The sequence below is a fragment of the Ranitomeya variabilis genome, chromosome 2 (genome assembly GCF_051348905.1).
Source record: "Ranitomeya variabilis isolate aRanVar5 chromosome 2, aRanVar5.hap1, whole genome shotgun sequence".
NCBI classification, from domain to species: Eukaryota; Metazoa; Chordata; class Amphibia; order Anura; family Dendrobatidae; genus Ranitomeya; species Ranitomeya variabilis.
The window spans coordinates 770,614,501-770,638,596 of record NC_135233.1 but is presented as its reverse complement, the minus strand read 5'-3'; the positions used below and the strand labels follow the sequence as shown (position 1 = coordinate 770,638,596).

Genomic DNA, 24,096 nt, shown 5'->3' with positions numbered 1-24,096 from the left:
GATCGGTCTTTATTTCTACGTGCAATTTTTTGGCCCACTTATTTTTTGCTCATAATAAATATGTAGGTTTATAAATCAGCAAGAGAGAAAATGGTGATGCTATCATAACTGCTGAACCCAGTAAAATAAGTGACATGTTGCTGGAATAAGCGTTTCTGATCCTATATCATGCGGTTAGATTACATTGCAACAACTTGCTGACAGATTCCCTTTAAAAGGGAGTCTGTCCCTTGATTTATGGTGCCCAAACCACAGGCTGCATGAATTAGAGCCTGGCTGCACCATTGTACAAGGTACATTTTCTCTGAAATGCCAGAGCGTTCGAGTAACTTGAATCAAGCGATAGGTTTCCACTAAAGATAAACAATTTTAAAAAGCAATGCTCCAGCTGCCATGAAAATGTTTTGCTATCCAATTTCCACAGCCAGTTACTGTTACCTGTAGACTGGTACATCAACACTGACTACAGACTAGGCACGATTCATCAGGATAATTTTTTATGCCTCTCTTGATGCAAGAGTTAGCTGAAGTAAAATGCACCAACTTCACTAATACGTCTGCCTCTTGATGAATTTGCACATCTTTCAGCTGTTCTGTGCCACTGTTCTCCAGTCAGGGGTTGTAGTACATTTCTGTTGTAATTTATACCAATTTTAATAATAATTTTATTTATATTGCGCCAACATATTCCGCAGCGCTTTACAAATTATAGAGGGGATTTGTACAGACAATAGACATTACAGCATAACAAAAATCACAGTTCAAAATAGATACCAAGAGGAGTGAGGGCCCTGCTCGCAAGCTTACAAACTATGAGGAAAAGGGAGACACGAGAGGTGGATGGTAACAATTGCTTTTGTTATTCGGACCAGCCATAGTGTAATCGGGTGTTCATGTAAAGCTGCATGAACCAGTTAACAGCCTTAAGGCCCCGTCTCACATAGCGAGATCGCTAGCGAGATCGCTGCTGAGTCACAAGTTTTGTGACGCAACAGCGACCTCCATAGCGATCTCGCTATGTGTGACACGTACCAGCGATCAGGCCCCTGCTGCGAGATCGCTGGTCGTGTCGGAATGGCCTGGACCTTTTTTTGGTCGTTGAGGCCCCGCTGACATCGCTGAATCGGTGTGTGTGACACCGATCCAGCGATGTCTTCACTGGTAACCAGGGTAAACATCGGGTTACTAAGCGCAGGGCCGCGCTTAGTAACCCGATGTTTACCCTGGTTACCAAAAAAAACAAACAGTACATACTCGCCTTTCGGTGTCCAGGTCCCTTGCCGTCTGCTTCCTGCTCTGACTGAGCCGCCGTACAGTGAGAAGTGAGAGCACAGCGGTGACGTCACTGCTGCTCTCACTTCTCACTGTACGGCCGGATCTCAGTCAGAGCAGGAAGCAGACGGCAAGGGACCTGGACACCGAAAGGCGAGTATGTACTGTTTGTTTTTTTTGGTAACCAGGGTAAACATCGGGTTACTAAGCGCGGCCCTGCGCTTAGTAACCCGATGTTTACCCTGGTTACCCGGGTGCTGCAGGGGGACTTCGGCATCGTTGAAGACAGTTTCAATGATGCCGAAGTCGTTCCCCTGATCGTTGGTCGCTGGAGAGAGCGGTCTGTGTGACAGCTCCCCAGCGACCACACAGCGACTTACCAACGATCACGGCCAGGTCGTATCGCTGGTCGTGATCGTTGGTAAATCGCTTAGTGAGACGGGGCCTTTAGTATGTAATAGTACAGACACAGAGGGCCATTAACTGCATGAAGTGTATGAGAACATGATGCGAGGAACCTGATTTTGGTTTAACTTATATGAATGGGCCACACAGGGATAGTTAGGTTAATGCGTTGAGGCGGTAGGCCAGTCTGAACAAATGTGTTTTTAGGGCACGATTAAAACTGTGGGGATTGGGGATTAATCATATTAACCTGGGTAGTGCATTCCCAAGAATCAGCGCAGCACGTGTAAAGTCTTGGAGACGGGAGTGGGAGGTTCTGATTATTGGGGATGTTAACCTTAGGTCGTTCGCAAAACAGAGCACGGGTAGGGTGGTAGACTGAGACCAGGGAGGAGATATAGGGTGGTGCTGAGCCATGGAGTGCTTTGTGGATGAGGGTAATAGTTTTGTACTGGATTCTGGAGTGGATGGGTAACCAGTGTAATGACTGGCACAAGGTAGAGGCATCAGTGTAACGATTGGTGAGAAATATGATCCTGGCTGCAGCATTCAGGACAGATTGGAGAAGGGAGAGGTTGGTAAGAGGGAGGCCGAATAGTAGAGAGTTACAATAGTCCAAACGAGAATGAATGAGTGAAACAGTAAGGCTGGGTTCACATTGCGTTATAGGTGTCCGTTAGACGGACTACGATACACCGCGGCATAACGCAGTGTAATGTAGTCCGTTAACGCCGCCATTAAGTCCCATGTCGGACGCATCGCTAGCGCACGCCCACAATGGGCTTGCGCTAGCGATGTGCCATCATTGAGTGACGGACCCTGGGACACAGGCTGCAGCGTTTCCGGGTCCGTCACTGCTAGCGCAGATAGAGCATCTGCTAGCTCTATCTGCGCTAGCGCGATGACATACCGGCACTTGCGTTAACAGCAGCCAGTTAACGCATGTGTTGAACGGGCTGCTGTTAACGCAATGTGAACCTAGCCTAAGAGTTTTTGCAGAGTCGAAAGTAAGAAAAGGGCGAATTCTAGAAATGTTTTTGAGATGCATATAAGAAGAGCAAGCCAATTATCGGATTGCAAATTATGATGAATACTTCGGCTGTGCATCCTGTAGATAAGCCCCTGATGCCGGTGGCCTTAGCTCATATATGATTTTTGGGGTGACAGATTCCCTTTAAAGAGGGAATCCCATAGAATGTAAGTCTGCAAGGACAGGGTCCTCTCTCCCCTCTATACCAGTCTGTCACTGTAAATGTGTTTACCGTAAATGATATCTGTAACTCTGTATGTAACCCCTTTCTCATGTACAGCACCATGGAATTAATGGTGCTATATAAATAAATAATAATATTAATAATAATAATAATAATAAAGAGGTTGTCCAATACTTTAGCGTTCATGACCTATCCTTAAGATAGTTCATCAATGTCCGATCGGTTGGGGTCCGATACCCCCGTCGATCAGCTGTTCTCAGTGTCGGTGGCCGCCGGAAATGCTCACTTGCGGAGCTGGTCGTCTAGAAATAGTGGCCACGGCTTGGTACTACACATTCACTTCCTATCCAAATTAATAGGAGGCTGATGTATAGTAACCAGCCGCAGCCACCATCAGAAAATAGCTAACTCCGCAAGTGAGCGTTTCCGAAGGCCAACGAGAACAGTTGATCAGTAGGGGTGCTAAGTGTTGGACCCCGACCGATCAGACATTGATGAACTATCTTAAGGATATGTCATCAATGCTAAAGTAATGAACAACCTCTTAACCCCTTAGTGACAGAGCCAATTTGGTACTTAATGACCGAGCCAATTTTTACAATTCTGACCAGTGTCACTTTAAGAGGTTATAACTCTGGAACGCTTTATCGGATCCCGCTGATTATGAGATTGTTTTTTCGTGACATGTTGTACTTCAAGTTAGTGGTAACATTTCTTCGATATTACTTGCAATTATTTATGAAAAAAATGGAAATATGGCGAAAATTTTTAAAATTTTGCAATTTTCAAACTTTGTATTTTTATGCCCTTAAATCAGAGAGATATGTCACAAAAAATAGTTAATAAATAACATTTCTCACATGTCTACTTTACATCAGCACAATTTTGGAAACAATTTTTTTTTTTTAGGGAGTTATAAGGGTTAAAAGTTGACCAGCAATTTCTCATTTTTACAACACCATGTTTTTTTTAGGGACCACATCACCTTTGAAGTGATTTTGAGGGGTCTATATGATAGAAAATAACCAAGTGTGACACCATTCTAAAAACTGCACCCCTCAAGCTGCTCAAAACCACATTCAAGAAGTTTATTAACCCTTTACGTACTTCACAGGAACTAAAACAATGTGGAAGAAAAAAATGAACATTTAACTTTTTTTTGCAAACATTTTACTTCAGAACCATTTTTTTTAATTTTCACAAGTGTAAAAACAGAAATTTAACCACAAATTTTGTTGTGCAATTTTTCCTGAGTACGCCGATACCCCATATGTGGAGGTAAACCACTGTTTGGGCGCACCGCAGAGCTTGGAAGTGAAGGAGCACCGTTTGACTGTTTCAATGCAGAATTGGCTGGAATTGAGATCGGACGCCATGTCGCGTTTGGAGAGCCCCTAATGTGCCTAAACAGAGGAAACCCCCCACAAGTGACACCATTTTGGAAACTAGACCCCCCAAGGAACTTATCTAGATGTGTGGTGAGCACTTTGAACCCCCAAGTGCTTCACAGAAGTTTATAACGTAGAGCCGTGAAAATAAAAAAATCGCATTTGTTTTCACAAAAATGATTTTTTTCGCCCACAAATTCTTATTTTCACAAGGGTAACAGGAGAAATTAGACCACAAAAGTTGTTGCGCAATTTCTCCTGAGTACGTCGATACCCCATATATGGGGGTAACCACTGTTTGGGCGCACCGCAGAGCTTGGAAGAGAAGGAGTGTTGTTTTACTTTTTCAATGTAGAATTGGCTGGAATTGAGATCGGACGCCATGTCACGTTTGGAGAGCCGCTGATGTGCCTAAACAGTAGAGACCCCCCACATACGACACCATTTTGGAAACTAGACCCCTTAAGGAACTTATCTAGATGTGTGGTGAGCACTTTAAACCCCCAGGTGCTTCACAGAAGTTTATAACGTAGAGCCGTGAAAATTAAAAAAAAAAAAAAAAATATCACATTTTTTCTACAAAAATGATCTTTTTGCCTCCAAATTTTTATTTTACCAAGGGTAACAGGAGAAAATGGACCCCAGAAGTTGTTGTACAATTTGTCTTGAGTACGCCGACACCCCATATGTGGGGGTAAACCACTGTTTGGGCGCATGGCTGAGCTCGGAAGCAAAGGAGCGCCATTTGACTTTTCAATGCAAAATTGACTGGAATTGAGATCGGACGCCATGTCGCGTTTGGAGAGCCCCTGATGTGCCTAAACAGTAGAAACCCCCAAAAAGTGACCCCATTTTGGAAACTAGACCCCCCATGGAACTTATCTAGATGTGTAGTGAGAACTTTGAATGCCCAAGTGCATCACAGAAGTTTATAATGCAGAGTCGTGAAAATAAAAAATATATATTTTTTAACAATAAAGATTTTTTAGCCCCCAAGTTTTTATTTTCACAAGGGTAACAAGAGAAATTGGACCCCGAAAGTTGTTGTCCAATTTGTCCTGAGTATGCTGGTACCCCATATGTGGGGGTAAACCACTGTTTGGGCGCACGGCAGAGCTCGGAAGGGAAGGAGCGCCATTTTGGAATGCAGACTTTGATAGAATTGTCTGCGGGCGTTATGTTGCGTTTGCAGACCCCTAATGTACCTAAACAGTAGAAACCCCCAACAAGTGACCCCATTTTGGAAAATAGACCCCCCAAGGAAATCTAGATATGTGGTGAGAACTTTGAATGCCCAAGTGCTTCACAGAAGTTTATAATGCAGAGTAGTGAAAATAAAAAATATTTTTTTTCCCACAAAAAAGATTTTTTTAGCCTCCAAATTTTTATTTTCACAAAGGTAACAAGAGAAATTGGATGCCAATATTTGTTCTCCAATTTGTCCTGAGTATTCTGGTACCCCATATGTGGGGGTAAACCACTGTTTTGGCACACGGCAGAGCTCGGAAGAGAAGGAGCGCCATTTTGGAATTCAGACTTTGATAGAATTGTCTGTGGGTGTTATGTTGCGTTTGCAGAGCCCCTGATGTACCTAAACAGTAGAAACCCCCACAAGTGACCAAATTTTGGAAACTAGACCCCCTAAGGAACTTATCTAGATATGTGGTGAGAACTTTGAAAGCTCAAGTGCTTCACAGAAGTTTATAATGCAGAGTAGTGAAAATAAAAAAATATTTTTTTTTTCCAACACAAAAGATTTTTAGCCCCCAAGTTTTTATTTTCACAAGGGTAACAGGAGAAATTGGACCCCAAAAGTTGTTGTCCAATTTATCCCGAGTACGCTGATGCCCCATATGTGGGGGTAAACCACTGTTTGGGCGCACGGCAGAGCTCAGAAGGGAGGGAGTACCATTTGACTTTTTTAGCGCAAAATTGGCTGTCGTGTTTGGAGACCCCCTGATGTACCTAAACAGTGGAAACCCCCAAATTATAACTCCAACCCTAACTCCAACACACCCCTAACCCTAATCTCAACCCGATCCATAATCCTAATCACAACCCTAACGATAATCACAACCCTAACCCCAAAACAGCCCTAATCTCAACCCTAACCATAACCCTAATCAAAACCCTAAATCCAACACACCCCTAACCCTAATCCCAACCCTAACCCTAATCCCAAACGTAACAATAATCCCAACCCTAATCCAAACCCTAACCCTAACTTTAGCCCCAACCCTAACTTTAGCCCCAACCCTAACCATAACTTTAGCCCCCGTCGTCACAAAAAAAGTTCAATGTAACCTTTTTTTTGTACGTCGCGTCCGCCATTTCCGCGCACGCGTGGCCGTAACTCTGCCCCCTCCTCCCCAGGACATAGACTGGGCAGCGGATGCGTTGAAAAACTGCATCCGCTGCCCACGTTGTGCACAATTTTCACAACGTGCGTCGGTACGTCGGGCCGACGCATTGCGACCGCCCCGTACCAACGCAAGTGTGAAAGAAGCCTAAGGCTACTTTCACACTAGCGTCGTACTCGGCTCATCGCAGTGTGTCGGGCCGACGTACCGACGCTAGCGTTGTAAGCGCCGCACAACGGGTGCAGCGGATGCTGTTTTTTCAACGCATCCGCTGCCCCATTGTGAGGTGCGGGGAGGCGGGGGCGGAGTTCCGGCCACGCATGCGCGGTCGGAAATGGCGGACACGTCGCACAAAAAAGTTACATGTAGTTTTTTTTGTGTCGACGGTCCGCCAAAGCACGACGCATCCGTCGCACGACGGATGCGACATGTGGCAATCGGTCGCAATGCGTCGCTAATGCAAGCCAATGGGGAAAAAACGCATCCTGCAAGCACTTTTGCAGGATGCGTTTTTTCTCCAACGACGCATTGCGACGGAAGCCAAAAAACGCTAGTGTGAAAGTAGCCTAACCCTAACCCTAAATTTAGCCCCAACCCTAACCCTAATTTTAGCCCCAACTCGTCTTCTCCTGCCGGCCGGCAGATGGCAGCAGATGGCGGGCGCACTGCGCATGCGCCCGCCATGATGAAAAAGCCGGCTGGCAGGAGAAGACAGAAGAGGACCCAGGGACACCGGGTGAGTATGTTAGGGTCCCCGAATCCCCCTATTTCTCTGTCCTCTGATGTGCGATCACATCAGAGGACAGAGAAATAACTGATCGCTTTTTTTTTTTTTTGCGGTCGCCGGTAAACTGTTAATTACCGGCGATCGCAAAGCAGGGGTCGGTGCAAACCGACCCCGATCATGTTCTTTGGGGTCTCGGCTACCCCCGGCAGCCGAGACCCCAAAGATCTTCCGGGTGCCGGGCGGCGGGCGCACTGCGCCCGCCATTTTTTCCCGGAAGAAAGATGGCGGCGCCCATGGGGAGACACGAGGAGCACCGGGGGAGGTAGGTAAGTATCAGGGGGCTACTGGGGGCCATCGGGGACCACATTTCTCGGTCCTCCGATGTGCGATCACATCGGAGGACAGAGAAATTAAACGGCAAATCGCGTTTTGGTTTTTTTTTGTTGCGACCGCCGGTAAACGGTTAATTACCGGCGATCGCAACTCGGGGGTCGGTAAAAACCCCCCGAATCATGTTCTCTGGGGTCTCGGCTACCCTCGGCAACCGAGACCCCAGAGAAAATCCGACTCTGGGGGGTGCTATTCACTTTTTCCACAGCGCCGTTAATTAACGGCGCTGTGGTTTAAGTAACCTTAGCGGCCGCCGTTAAAAGGCGTATCGGCGGTCGTTAAGGGGTTAAACTAGCAATCGGAGTAAGCTCTGGTCAATGATACAGGAGTATGCAAGCTGTGCTACATTTGATAAGTGTGGTGGGAGTACAGCTCCAGAGCCCACCCAGCGCAAGTTTTTTTTTTGTTTAACATCTAACTGCATAGAAAAGCATGGTAGACTGCATGGTAGACTGATTTTCTATACAATTAATAAATCAAATCAAGTATGCAGGTACATTCTTTTGACACGTTCTGGATGCTCAAGGTCTATAGGCATGTCGGAGTATAAATCAGAGAATGCTCTTGGTATATACTTCACAAACAAGATGTCACTATAGCCCCTCACAACCTGAGCTGCTTTAGGGTACCGTCACACAGTGCCATTTTGATCACTACGATGGTACGATTCGTGACGTTCTAGCGATATCGTTACGATATCGCAGTGTCTGACACGCAGCAGTGATCAGGGACCCTGCTGAGAATCGTACGTCGTAGCAGATCGTTTGGAACTTTCTTTCGTCGCTTGATCACCCGCTGACATCGCTGGATCGTTGTGTGTGACAGCGATCCAGCGATGTGTTCGCTTGTAACCAGGGTAAACATCGGGTAACTAAGCGCAGGGCCGCGCTTAGTAACCCGATGTTTACCGTGGTTACCAGCGTAAACGTAAAAAAAACAAACAGTACATACTTACATTCCGGTGTCTGTCCTCCGGCGTCTCAGCTTCTCTGCACTGTGAGCGCCGGCCAGCCAGAAAGCGAGCACAGCGGTGACGTCTGACGTCACCGCTCTGCTTTCCGGCCGCTGTGCTTACACAGTGCAGAGAAGCTGAGACGCCGGAGGACAGACACCGGAATGTGAGTATGTACTGTTTGGTTTTTTTTACGCTTACGCTGGTAACTAGGGTAAACATCGGGTTACTAAGCGTGGCCCTGCGCTTAGTAACCCGATGTTTACCCTGGTTACCCGGGGACTTCGGCATCGCTCCAGCGCCGTGATTGCAACGTGTGACCGCAGTCTACGACGCTGGAGCGATAATCATACGATCGCTGCGACGTCACGGATCGTGCCGTCGTAGCGATCAAAATGGTACTGTGTGACGGTACCCTTAGTCATTACCTAGATAACATTTCATCTGTCCCCCAGGCTAGATTCCTTGACTCTTACAACTAATTCTTTAGCTTTGTATACATATCAGTCCATGAAATCAAATTCAAAAACACATTCCACTATGTCTACCACATAATGGACAGGCTACAGAATGTATTGTTTAAAAATATATTTTATTTATATCAAAAGTTAAAATTATTGTTAATACACAAAATTGTGGTAATGATGCCTCCTATCTACAACAGATCAGGTGTGGTTCCAATAAGTGACATATATTATATATAACAAATAGCAATTATGCCTTCAGTAATGTTCCTAATAATACCACCACTGAAGTAATGGTTAATATCCAGGACAGAGTGACCCATTGAGGAACCCCAGTAAAATGCTACATGCATATAATCAGTACTGACTGTGGAAACATAATAGCGTAATTATCCAGACATGATTACCTCAATGGGACCACACGAGACCCGAGTTCAACCCCAACACGCGTTTCGATTAGTTCTTCTTCCGGGGGCGTGGATTAGCCGGATTACTTACGGTAATGCTCTTTTAATGAGTCCATGACAGCACCCACTGGAGAGATAGGGATCCGCCCCAAGGAACAGGAAACCTACAGACATAAAAGGGGGCGGTCCCCCTCTCCTCCTAAGTTTAATTTCAGAGTACCCGGAGGACCGCCAGTGTTAGTCAACCATTACAATGTATCATCAGAATATAAACTTCATAGAAGTAATTACATTGGCTTTTATTAGGGAGGGATGTGACTGGGTGCTGTCATGGACTCATTAAAAGAGCATTACCGTAAGTAATCCGGCTATTTACCCTTCGCCATGACAGCACCCACTGGAGAGATTTCCAGAGACCAACACCTAGGGGGGGGACCACCGTGCTGAGGATAGTCCTGCCAAAGTGTAGGTCAGAGTCGGAAGACAGGTCAAGCCTGTAGTGATTATAGAAAGTGGAAGGAGCCAACCAAGTTGCAGCCTTACATATAGCCTCGATTGGCACGTTCCCTTTTTCGGCCCAGGAAGAAGCCATGGCTCTGGTGGAATGTGCTTTGATACCCTCCGGAGGTTCTTCATCTTTCATGGAATAGGCCAACCGGATAGCGTCTCTTATCCACCTGGATAATGTTGCTCTTGTGACTCCATATCCTTTCTTTTTGCCCTGGAAGGATATGAACAGAGCCCTACTCTGCCTCCAACTACTAGTTTTCTCAATATAATGCAAAACTACTCTCCTGACGTCTAGAGTTTGAAATTTTTGTTCTTCAGGAGTAGAGGGGTCTTTAAAGAAAGTAGGAAGATGTATCTCTTGTGACCTGTGGAACTTCCCTGCTACCTTAGGAAGGTATAAGGGGTCTGGTTTTAAGATTAGTCTGTCATGAAATGTGAGAAGGTAAGGTTGATCTATCGACAAGGCCTGAATGTCGCTGACTCTTCTAGCCGATGTTAAGGCTACCAAGAAGGCTGTTTTTAGCGACAAGTGTTTCAAAGATGCTGTGTCTATAGGCTCAAACGGAGATTCTGTAAGAGAGTCTAAGACTAGATTTAGATCCCAAGGAGCTACCCTAGGTATGTGGACAGGAGTAACTCGTTCACAGGCCGTGATGAAGCGGGATACCCATTTATTACCAGCAATATTATGGCCATAGAGGGCACCCAGAGCGGACACCTGGACCTTTAGTGTGTTAACCGACAGACCTAACTCTTTCCCTTTCTGTAGAAATTCTAGTATAGATTTTATTGGGACTTCAGAGGGGTTTGAACTAGTATGGAACTGAAGAAACCTCTTCCATATTTTGGTGTAAATTTTTGTTGTAGATGGTTTCCTGCTAAGCAGGAGTGTATCAATTAGGCCTTTTGAGAACCCCCTGGAATTTAAATATCTGCCTTTCAAATTCCAGGCCGTCAGGTGGAGGCTGTCCACCTGAGGGTGGAAGAAAGGTCCCTGAGAGAGAAGGTTTGGGATTGAGGGAAGGACCCAAGGATCCGTCACCGACATTGACCGCAGGCACGAGAACCATGGTCTCTTGGGCCAGAATGGTGCTATCAGTATTATCCTGGCCTGCTCTTCCCTGATCTTCCTTATTACTTGTGGAAGCAGAATTATCGGAGGGAAAGCATACGCTAGCTTGAATTGCCAGGGTGTTTGAAGAGCATCTAGAATGTCCGGGTGACCTGCACGGGACCGAGATGCGAATTTCTGGACTTGTTTGTTCTGTAGCGAACAGGTCTATTTGGGGCTTGCCCCATAACAATGTTATTTTGTGGAAAATGTGAGGATTGAGACACCATTCTCCTTGATGAAGAGTGTGTCGACTTAGAAAGTCTGCTTGTTGATTGTTCTCTCCTTTGATGTGGACTGCCGAGAGGGACAACAGATGCTTTTCGGCCAGGATTAAGGTACTGTTTGCGGAAGACATTAGAGCGTCTGATCTTGTGCCGCCTTGTTTGTTTAAATACGCCACTGTCGTAGTGTTGTCTGAACAGATTCTGACGTGGCTTCCTCGTAGCTGTGGGAGAAATTGACGCAGTGCATAGTTTACCGCATTCAATTCTTTCAGGTTTGATGAATATAAATCCTCATTTTTATCCCAGGTTCCCTGGCAGAATCTATCTCCCATGTGTGCGCCCCACCCGTGGGGACTAGCGTCCGTAGTTATCGTGTGGGATGGTGATATTACCCAAGGGACACTCCCTGCTAGGTTGTTTTTATCTAGCCACCACACTAAGGAGGATAAGACTTTCTCGGATAAAGTTATTTTTGATTCAAGGTGCCCCAGAAATTTTCTCTGTTCCCGAAGTATCTGGTGTTGCAACGTTCGGGTATGAAGTTGTGCCCACTGAACGGCTGGAGTACAGGAGGAAAGGGATCCTAGCAAGGACATTCCTGCCCTCAGGGACATTTGAGGTTTGTGAATGGCCGCCAGTACTTTACCCTCTATAAGAGATATTTTTTCTTGGGGAAGTAGACATTTTTGTTTTATGGAATCTAGATTGAACCCTAAAAATGTCTGAAGAGAAAGTGGGATGAGTCTGGATTTTTTATAGTTGACGATCCAGCCCAGGTTTTCTAAGGACGAGACAGTGTCAGCTAATCGTTCCGCACACTGAAGAGACGAATTCCCTACAACTAAAAAAATAATCTAAGTAGGGAATGATTAAGGTGTCTCTCTGGCGAAGGTAGGCCATTACTTCTAACATTACCTTCGTGAAGATCCTAGGTGCCGTGGAGAGACCAAAGGGCATGGCTGTATACTGGAAATGATGAATCTCCCCCTCAAGAGTTACTGCCACTCTTAAGTATTTTTGATACCTGCTATGGATAGGGAGATGGTAGTAGGCATCTTTTAAATCAATGCCGCCCATTTTACAATTTGGAAAAAGGAGCTTAATGGCCGATCTAATAGACTCCATTTTAAACGTATAATTTTTAATAAACGTATTGAGTTTTCTAAGATTTATAATTGTTCGAAATGAACCATTGGGTTTAGGGATTAAAAATAACGGACAGTAGAATCCTCTACCCTCTTGTCCCTTTGGCACCCTAACCAAAACATTTTTAACTGAGACTTCGAATTTCCAGTTCAAGGGCCTTCTGTTGCACTGGTGAGGAAAGGGCTGTTAAAATAAAAGAGTCATGGGGAATTTGGAGGAATTCTATCTTCATTCCTTCCTTAATAATGTTTAGCACCCAGGAACTTGACGTGATTTTTCGCCATTGGGGAAAGAAAAATTTTAACCTACCCCCTACTGGGGTGTCTGGTGTTTTAGAATTTATTGTCCCTACGGAAGGGGGGGCCTTTAAACATAGTGCCACCCTGTTTTCCCTCTCTTGTGGCCCATCGTGACGGTCTTTCATTTTGTGTTCTTTTCCCGAATGGCCTCTTCCTAAAGGTCTTCCTATAGAAAGGAATTGAGGGGTCAGGGAAGGCTTTTTTCCTCTCCTTCGCTTTTTTGAGGATCTCGTCTAATGCTTTCCCAAACAAAAACTCACCCTCACATGGAATAGCACAGATCTTAGCCTTTGACTGCGTATCCCCCTTCCAGCTCTTCATCCATAACGCACGTCTGGCATTATTAATCAGACCCGCTGATCTTGCTGCAAGGCGAAGAGAGTCAGCTGAAGCATCGGCCATGAATGCTGCTGCACCTCTAATTAGTGGTATCGCATCCCGCAATTTTTGTCTGGAGACCCCCTGTTCGATCTGTTGATCCAGCTGATCAATCCAAACAAGCATGGATCTAGCTGTGCAGGTGCTGGCAATTGATGGCTTAAATATGCCCGTGGAAGCTTCCCATGATCGTTTTAGTGACGATTCTGCCTTCCGATCTAGAGGATCAGAAAGTAGGCCTGCATCCTCGACTGGTAGAGCTGACTGTTTTGAAGTGGAGGCGACTGCAGCGTCCACCTTAGGAATTTTTGTCCATGAAATTAACTCCTCATCATTAAAGGGGTACTTCCTTTTGGAGGCTGGCGGGAGAAAACCTCTCTGGTCCTGTTTCTCCCACTCCCTCTTTATCAGTGCCTTAACCGCAGGAATTACTGGGAATGCTCTTCTCTTCCTCTCAGCTTTTTTTTTTTTTTTTTTTTCCCATACCCCACAGCGGTGTACTGCGCATGCGCGAAACCGCGCTTTCCCTCACCGCTGTGTGGGTGACCCGGAAGTGCTCACCCGCCCCGGGGCAGTATGGGGATTTTTTCACCGCTACCACGCACGCGCGGCCGCCATCTTGCCCGGCCTGCGCTATGGAGCGGTGTGCCGGCTGCCGCTGCAGCTGTGCCTCAGATCCCGGACCTCATACCTGCCGGTCCGCGTCTGGAGCTCCTTCAGGGCCGCACGTCTGCCGCGTTGCCTCGTGGAACAGAGCGGCCTCCCCGGACCAGGCGTTCCACATGCCGGCCAGACGAGGGGGGAGCCGTCTAGCGGAGTCTCCCCCGACGCTGCTTCTGGACTGCATCCCCTGCCGTTCTCGCGGAAACCGCACAGGCGGATGCTTCTTGCCCAGGTATGCTGTAGTTCGGAGAATCCAGAGATCCTGTCCCCTGGGAACAGGAAACCTAAACTGAGGAGGAGAGGGGGACCGCCCCCTTTTATGTCTCTGTAGGTTTCCTGTTCCTTGGGGCGGATCCCTATCTCTCCAGTGGGTGCTGTCATGGCGAAGGGTAAAAATTACACTATTATGTTTACATAGTCAGTACTGATTATATGCATTTAGCGTTTTACTGGGGTTCCTCAATGGGTCACTCTGTCCTGGATATTAACCATTAATTTCAACGGTGGTATTATTAGGAACATTACTTAAGGCATAATTGCTATTTGTTATATATAATATACGTCACTCATTGTCTTTGCAACCACACCTGATCTGTTGTAGATAGGAGGCATCATTACAACAATTTTGTGTATTAACAATAATTTAAACTTTTGATATATAGCTTAAAGGGGAGGTGCCACCAGTTTTTTTTGTAGTTTGTTTTTTTGTGAAATTAAGCTTAAAATAGTAAATAAAATGTATTAATGCAATGTTTGCACTGTTTGCAAACATTTCTATATGAAAAATTTTATATATTTTCTTACAAATATATATATTGACCACTAGGGGGAGCATTTTCCGTTTTAGACCTCAAGCAGCTATAGTAAGACTTACCAGCTTTACTGTTAGCTGGAAAATTGGGGCAGTAACTGCTGACATCACCATTTCCCTCCCCTTTTGGGTGGTCTAATATCCCTAGGGCAGAATGAAAAGCAGCATCACAGGGCAGAGCCATTTTGTGTGTGACTGCCCTGTGATCTGCCATCACCAGCAGTTACTGCATCAGAAACACAGCTACAAAGTTTACAAAAGAGCAGAACACAGTGGGCTCAGCAGCATGGTGGACTGGAGGAAGAGTGAAGACATGTGGTGTGTATGTATGGAGCAGCTTCTCTCCTGCGATAGAGAGTAAGTGGAGCTCGGCAGATAGCACTGGGCTATAGTAAAATGGCGGCTAGTCACACCTACAGCAGTGAATTGTGCAGCCCACAGAGGCGTGCCCAGCTCACTGCTAATGCTGCTGCAATGTTAAAGGGAACCTGTCACCCCGTTTTTTCCGTATGAGATAAAAATACTGATGGAGATCGCGGCGGCCATTTTCCTGAAGCAGAGATGCGAACTCTGCTTCAGGAAAATGGCCGCCGCGATCTCCCTCTGCGCACGCGCGGCATTCCGTGGCCATTTTCCTGAAGCCCCGGGCAGCAGAGCGCTCCATCTGCGCACGCGCGGCCACAGGAAGATGGCCACCCCCACCGATCACCAGGGGAATAGCGCAGATCGCGCTCTTTTCCCTCCCCTGTGCAGTGGATTCTGGACTTGGGCATGCGCAAACCACTACGCCACCAACGGAAAAATAAGCAAGATCTGGGGGAAGACACCACGCCCATCCGACCTGACCAGCCTGATTGACAGGCAAAAACGGCTACTTTGGTAACGTATTTCGGCAGCATAGGTGGGGAATCGGGGTCCACAAAATACACTATTGTAAATGCACAGCTCAGGCCCTATGTAACAGTATTTTTATCTCATACGGAAAAAATGGGGTGACAGGTTCCCTTTAAGAGATAGGAGATAATAGACCAGCGCTGACCCTATGTCCATGGGGTGCCATAATATGACACTGCTAGTGTCGTGAACTGCTGTGAAACCAATATGTCAGCCTCCAGTGCCTTCTTTAACCCCTTCACCCCAAAGCCTGTTTTCACCTAAGTGACACGGCCAATTTTTACAATTCTGACCACTGTCACTTTATGAGGTCATAACTCAAACGCTTCAACGGATCCTGGTGATTCTGAGATTGTTTTCTCGTGACATATTGTACTTTATGATAGTGGTAAAACTTCTTCGATATGACTTGCATTTATTTGTGAAAAAAACAGAAATTTGTCGAAAATTATGAAAATTTAGCAATTTTCAAATTTTTCGTTTTTATGCCCTTAAATTAGAGAGTTATATCACATAATATAGTTAATAAACAACATTTCCCACATGTCTGCTTTACATCAGCACAATTTTGGAAACATAATTTTTTTTTGTTAGGGAGTTATAAGGGTTAAAAGTTGACCAGCGATTTCTCATTTTTGCAACAAAATTTGCAAAACCATTTTTTTTACGGACCACCTCACACTTGAAGTGACTTTGAGGGGTCTATATGACAGAAAATGTCCAAAAGTGACACCATTCTAAAAACTGCACCCCTCAAGGTACTCTAAACCACATTCAAAAAGTTTATTAACCCTTCAGGTGCTTCACAGGAATTTTTGGAATGTTTAAAAAAAATTGAACATTTAACTTTTTTTAAACAAAATTTTTACTTCAGATCCAATTTGTTTTATTTTACCAAGGGTAACAGGAGAAATTGGACCAAAAAAGTTGTTGTACAATTTGTCCTGAGTACGCCGATACCCCACATGTTGGGGTAAACCATTGATTGGGCACATGGCAGAGCTCGGAAGGGAAGGAGCGCCATTTGACTTTTCAATGCAAAATTGGCTGGAATTGAGATCGGAACCCATGTCGTGTTTGGAGAGCCCCTGACGTGCCTAAACAGTGGAAACCCCCACAAGTGACACCATTTTGGAAAGTAGACCCTCTAAGGAACTAATCTAGATGTGTGGTGAGCACTTTGAACCTCCAAGTGCTTCACAGAAGTTTATAATGTGGAGCCGTAAAAAAAATTAATATTAATTTTCACAAAAAATGATCTTTTTGCCCCAAATTTTTTATTTTCCCAAGGGTAGCAGGATAAATTGGACCCCAAAAGTTGTTGTGCAATTTGTCCTGAGTACGCTGATACTTCATATATGGGGATAAACCACTGTTTGGGCGCATGGCAGAGCTCGGAAGGGAAGGAGCGCCATTTGACTTTTCAATGCAAAATTGGCTGGAATTGAGATCGGAACCCATGTCGTGTTTGGAGAGCCCCTGACGTGCCTAAACAGTGGAAACCCCCACAAGTGACACCATTTTGGAAAGAAGACCCCCTAAGAAACTTATTTTGATGTGTGGTGAGCACTTTTAACCCCCAGTTGTTTCACTAAAGTTTAGAATGTAGCGCTGTGAAAATCAAAAAATCATTTTTTCTTTCCACAAAATGATGTTTTACCCCGCAATTTTTTTTCCCCCAAGGGTAACAGGAGAAATTGGACCACAAAAGTTATTGTCCAATTTGTCCTGAGTACGCTGATACCCCATACATTGGGGGGAACCACTGTTTGGGCGCACGGCAGAGCTCGGAAGGGAAGGAGCGCCGTTTGAAATGCAGACTTAGATGGATTGGTCTGCAGGTGTCATGTTGCATTTGCAGAGCCCCTGATGTACCTAAACAGTAGAAACCCCCCACAAGTGACCCCATATTGGAAACTAGACCCCCCACGGAACTTATCTAGATGTGTTGTGAGAACTCTGAACCAACAAGTGTTTCACTACAGTTTATCACGCAGAGCCATGAAAATAAAAAAATTTTTTTTCCACGAAAATTATATTTTAGCCCCCACATTTTTATTTTCCCAAGGGTAACAGGAGAAATTGGACAACAAAAGTTGTTGTCCAATTTGTCCTGAGTACGCTGATACTTCATATATGGGGATAAACCACTGTTTGGGCGCACGGCAGAGCTCGGAAGGGAAGGAGCGCCGTTTGAAATGCAGACTTGGATGGATTGGTCTGCAGGTGTCATGTTGCATTTGCAGAGCCCCTGATGTACCTAAACAGTAGAAACCCCCCACAAGTGACCCCATATTGGAAACTAGACCCCCCACGGAACTTATCTAGATGTGTTGTGAGAACTTTGAACCCCCAAGTGCTTCACTACAGTTTATAACGCAGAGCCGCGAAAATAAAAAATATATTTTTTTCCACGAAAATTATATTTTAGCCCCCATGTTTTTATTTTCCCAAGGATAAGGCTGGTTTCACACTTGCGTTTTTTTTAAAAACGCATGTGTGAAAAAACGCATGTAATCGCGGTAAAACGCATGCGTTTTTTTAGACGCATGCGTTTTTATAGAAAAACACAAGAAAACAAGAAAAAACCAAAAAACCCTAACCCTACCCCTAACCTGAAATACGTGGCACTGAAATACGTGGCACTGAAATACGTTTATATACGTATATACGTATATAAGTGCCACGATATTTCAGTGGCCACGTATATAAGTGCCACGTATATAAGTGCCACGTATATAAGTGCCACGTATATAAGTGCCACGTATATAAGTGCCACGTATATAAGTGCCACGTATATAAGTGCCACGTATTTCATGTACATGCCACGATATTTAAGTGCCACGTATTTAAGTGCCACGTATATAAGTGCCACGTATTTCATGTACGTGCCACGATATTTAAGTGCCACGTATTTAAGTGCCACGTATTTAAGTGCCACGTATTTAAGTGCCACGTATTTAAGTGCCACGTATTTAAGTGCCACGTATTTAAGTGCCACGTATTTAAGTGCCACGTATTTAAGTGCCACGTATTTAAGTGCCACGTATTTCACGTACATGCCACGATATTTAAGTGCCACGTATTTCACGTACATGCCACGATATTTAAGTGCCACGTATTTAAGTGCCACGTATTTAAGTGCCACGTATTTAAGTGCCACGTATTTAAGTGCCACGTATTTAAGTGCCACGTATTTAAGTGCCACGTATTTAAGTGCCACGTATTTAAGTGCCACGTATTTAAGTGCCACGTATTTAAGTGCCACGTATTTAAGTGCCACGTATTTAAGTGCCACGTATTTAAGTGCCACGTATTTAAGTGCCACGTATTTAAGTGCCACGATATTTAAGTGCCACGTATTTCACTGAAATATCGTGGCACTGAAATATCGTGGCACTGAAATATCGTGGCACTGAAATATCGTGGCACTGAAATATCGTGGCACTGAAATATCGTGGCACTGAAATATCGTGGCACTGAAATATCGTGGCACTGAAATATCGTGGCACTGAAATATCGTGGCACTGAAATATCGTGGCACTGAAATATCGTGGCACTGAAATATCGTGGCACTGAAATATCGTGGCACTGAAATATCGTGGCACTGAAATATCGTGGCACTGAAATATCGTGGCACTGAAATATCGTGGCACTGAAATATCGTGGCACTGAAATATCGTGGCACTGAAATATCGTGGCACTGAAATATCGTGGCACTGAAATATCGTGGCACTGAAATATCGTGGCACTGAAATATCGTGGCACTGAAATAACGTGGCACTGAAATAACGTGGCACTGAAATAACGTGGCACTGAAATACGTGGCACTGAAATACGTGGCACTGAAATACGTGGCACTATGACTGTCAGAAAATGTTCATTAAACGGTTAGGGATGAGTTTAGGGGTAGGGTTAGGGTTTGGATCCCTTTATCACCTTGATGGTGGTGGGTGACTTTTCAGTGTGTTCTGTTTTTTTTCTATAAAAACGCATGCGTTTTTAACGCAAACAAACGCGTTGAGATCGGACGCCATGTCGCGTTTGGAGAGCCCCTGATGTGCCTAAACAGTGAAAACTCCCCAATTCTAACTGACACCCTAACCCCAACCCTAACCCTAGTCCTAACCCTAGCGCTACTTTCACACTAGCGTTTTTTTGCATACGTCGCAATGCGTCGTTTTGGCGAAAAAACGCATCCTGCAAAGTCATCTGCAGGATGCGTTTTTTCCCCATAGACTAACATTAGCGACGTATTGACACACGTCGCAAGCGTCGTGCGACGGTTGCGTCGTGTTGTGGCGGACAGCCGGCAGCAACAAACGTTACATGTAACTTTTTTTGTGCCGACGGTCCACCATTTCCGACCGCGCATGCGCGGCTGGAACTCCGCCCCCACCTCCCCGCACCTCACAATGGGGCAGCGGATGCGTGGAAAAACAGCATCCGCTGCCCCCGTTGTGCGGCGCTTGCACAGTATGCGTCGGTATGTCGGGCCGACGCAGCGCGACGGCCCCGTACCGACGCTAGTGTGAAAGTAGCCTAACGGGAAAATGGAAATAAATATATTTTTTAAAATTTTATTATTTTTCCTAACTAAGGGGGTGATGAAGGGGGATTTGATTTACTTATATAGCGTTTTTTGGGCGGATTTTTATGGTTGGCAGCCGTCACACACTAAAAGACGCTTTTTATTGCAAACAATAGTTTTTGCATCACCACATTTTGAGAGCTATAATTTTTCGATATTTTGGTCCACAGAGTCATGTGAGATCTTGTTTTTTGCGGGACGAGTTGACGTTTTTGCTGGTACCATTTTCGGGTACATGACATTTTTTGATCGCTTTTTATTCCGATTTTTGGGAGGCGGAATGAACAAAAACCAGCAATTCCTGAAATTCTTTTAGGGGGTGCGTTTATACCGTTCCGCGTTTGGTAAAAAGGATAAAGCAGTTTTATTCTTCGGGTCAGTACGATTACAGCGATAACTCATTTATATAATTTTTTTATGTTTTGGCGCTTTTACACAATAAAAACTATTTTATATAAAAAATAATTGTTTTTGCATCGCTTTATTCTGAGAGCTATAACTTTTTTATTTTTCTGCTGATGATGCTGTATGGCGGCTTTTTTTTTGCGGGACAAGATGACGTTTTCAGCGGTACCATGGTTATTTATATCCGTCTTTTTGATCGCGTGTTATTCCACTTTTTGTTTGGCGGTATGAGAATAAAGCGTTGTTTTTTGCCTCGTTTTTTTTTTTTTTTTTTTTTTACGGTGTTCACTGAAGGGGTTAACTAGTTATATAGTTTTATAGGTGGGGTTGTTACGGACGCGGCGATACTAAATATGTGTACTTTTATTGTGTGGTGTTTTTTTTATTTAGATAAAGAAATGTATTTATGGGAATATATATATTTTTTTTTTCTTTATTTAGGAATTTTTTTTTTTTTTTTTTTTTTTTTACACATGTGGAAAATTTTTTTTTTTTACTTTTTTACTTTGTCCCAGGAGGGGACATCACAGATCGGTGATCAGACCGTGTGCATAGCACTCGGTCTGATCACCGATGTGCCAGGCACATTGCAGGGGCTTGCCGGCGCCTGCTATGAGGATTCTCAGCAGACGCAGGCAAGCAGGGTCATCTTATGACCCGGAAGGAGTCCTGCGGCCATCTTGGATCCGAGGACTCCTTCCAGGTCACCGGAGCAGCGCGATCTCATCGCGCTGCTCCGGTGGGAGAGCGCAGGGAGCCCCCGTCCCTGCGCGATCCCACTCTATGCCGCTGTCACTATTGACAGCGGCATCAGAGGGGTTAAATGCCCGCGATCGGCGACAGCGCCGATCGTGGGCATTGCTGCGGGGTGTCAGCTGTCATATACAGCTGACACCCGCACCCGATCACCGCGGCGCTCAGCGTGAGACCGCGGTGATCGGGGCGCCGTACTAGTACTGCGGCTGGCACTAATGCAGTGCCGGCAGCGCCGTACTAGTACGGCGCATGTCACGAAGGGGTTAAACTCATAACACACAAAATCTGTTTCACATGCATTTAAAACTTGGTTATAGCAGCATGTTATGCTACATTACAGTGATTTATTAATGATCTACAAACGCGGTACCTTCCCTTTAAATCATCTGTATGAAAGGGGCTAAAGTGTACTCATGTTCCGTTCTCAGACTTGGAGGATCCATTGATAGCTGACAGCTCAAGATGAGTTCTAAATATAAATGGGGCTCATGTTACTGGCCACCAGGGGGGGGGAAGAGAACCAAAACTGCTCTCGCCCATACAGTCAGTCTGTATCCATGATAGAGCCATACAATGCTAAGAGGAAGCTGTGTGTAGACCATCCTGCATTTTTAATGTGAAAAGCCACTTTCACACTAGCGTCGTGCACTGCACGTCGCTATGCGACGTTGCAGTGCACCGACACAGTGTGGAAGCGCCGCACAACGGGGGCAGCGGACGCTGTTTTTCAACGCATCCGCTGCCCCATTGTGAGGTGCGGGGAGGCGGAGTTCCGGCCGTGCATGCGCGGTCGGAAATGCTGCAGACGACGCACCAAAAACGTTACATGCAACGTTTTTTGGTGGCGACGGTCCGACGCACGACGGTTGGCAATGCGTCGCTAATGCAAGTCAATGAAGAAAAAAATGCATCCTGCAAGCACTTTTGCAGGATGCGTTTTTTCTTCAAAACGACGAGTGAAAGCCTAAGGTTCACAAAAAAAAATCCACACCCAAAAGTTATCTTTAATACAGGGTGGGCCATGTATATGGATACACCTAAATAAAATGGGAATGGTTGGTGATATCAACTTCCTGTTTGTGGCACATTAGTATATGGGAGGGGAAAACTTTTCAAGATGGGTGGTGACCATGGCGGCCATTTTGAAGTCGGCCATTTTGGATCCAACTTTATTTTTTCCAATGGCAAGAGGGTCATGTGACACATCAAACTTACTGAGAATTTCACAAGAAAAACATGCATACTTGACTGAAATCAGACAGTGCCCGATACATGCAGTCCCTGCATGTGTCAGAGGTCTGGGTCCCTTTAAAGGGTTGTATATAGTGAGAAGTGAGTGTCTTCGGTGTGTGCAAATAATATGTTCGAGTCCCCACGACGGCATGGTTTGCTTTCAATCAGCAGCAACCCATGCAGTGATTGCCTAACAAACCTGCTGCCAGACATGCAGTCACAGGGACTCGAACAAATTATTCAAGCACGCCAAAAGACACTTAGCACTCGAGCATGCTGAGAACACCTTATCTGAGCACATTCCCTCATCACTAGTTGTAAAGTCTAAAACAAACTCCATATCCCTAATTGTGTATTTATTTTACTCAGCAGCTAAAGCACACAGCCAGGTGCTGCCTCTTCATTCCCAGGACTGTATATTAAAGGGTACCAAGCACAAGTCTATGGCTACATTCACACGTTCAGTATTTGTAAGCCAAAACCAGGAGCGCATGAGGAATGCTGAACGTGTCTATTATACTTCTATGCTGAGTGTCCCACTCCTGGCTTTGGCTTACACAGACTGAGGTAAAATACTGGACGTGGCCTAAGGCAGACAATCTTATTCAGGCGTGGACAGTCCCAGACTGGGGAGGTTTCTGTTATTGGAAGAGATGCATAACAGGAACCCCAACGTCCCCCGTGCTAGAGAATATCCAGGAGATGTGATCCCAGTGTGCAGCGTGGGCTCCCACCGCCCCTGCCGCAGGGAAAGGGCTACACCTCTCCCGCCACAGCTCAATCCCCTCCCCCAGCTGCGGCCCCGCTCAGCCCACACAGCTACACACAAGGCCCCACTGATGGCGGCGGATTCGCACCACCTGCGTATACCTGGTAGCATCGGCCACATTTCTGACGAACAGCGACGTGTTGGGCGGCCTGGTGTAGCGGGACATGCTGGACCGAGAAGCCGATACCGGGGACCGAACACAGAGCGCTGTACGTGGTCACGTCCAAAATGGCGGCGACTCGGCGAGCCTCTGTTCTCCTGAGAAGGCAGGAAAGCGTCCTCTCAGGGCGGAGCCGGAAACTGCGCAGCGGACATTTTTCTTTAGGGAAGCGTTACCTCTCTGCGCATGTCGTAATGGACTCAGTCGCGACTCGCCGGCCACCAGGGGGCAGCGCAGAGTGTGGTTGCTCCGTCTAAGTACCCGGCTTCCTCCCAAGCACAATGGCGCCTGTTTTATGACCACTGCTGGCTATCAGCTGCCATAGGCACACAAATAATAAGCTGTGGCTGCTGCTCCTGGGTGTCTCTATGCCAGCGCTGCAGCCTATCACAGCGCTCAGCAGCTTGCTCCGACTACAGAGGGAGAGTCGCTGAGCTCTGTGATTAGCTGCAGCGCCACTACGTGCCATGCTGGACACCACCTACTGTGGGGAGGCCCCTCACTTCGGCGCACTAGAGCCAGGGAGGTATTCCAGAAGGGCACAACCCCTTTAATAAATGACAC

At 45.7% G+C, this 24,096-nt stretch overlaps 1 protein-coding gene across 1 annotated transcript in view; it reads right to left on the bottom strand.

Moving 5' to 3' along the window:
- The window catches only part of SRSF12 (serine and arginine rich splicing factor 12), a 34,034-nt gene extending 10,279 nt beyond the window's left edge, over positions 1-23,755 (bottom strand). The window contains exon 1 of the mRNA XM_077289740.1: positions 23,474-23,755. Within this exon, the coding sequence (XP_077145855.1) occupies positions 23,474-23,538 (65 nt within the window). The 5' untranslated portion in view covers positions 23,539-23,755. The remainder of the gene's footprint in view (positions 1-23,473) is intronic.
- Between the last annotated feature and the right edge of the window lie 341 nt (positions 23,756-24,096).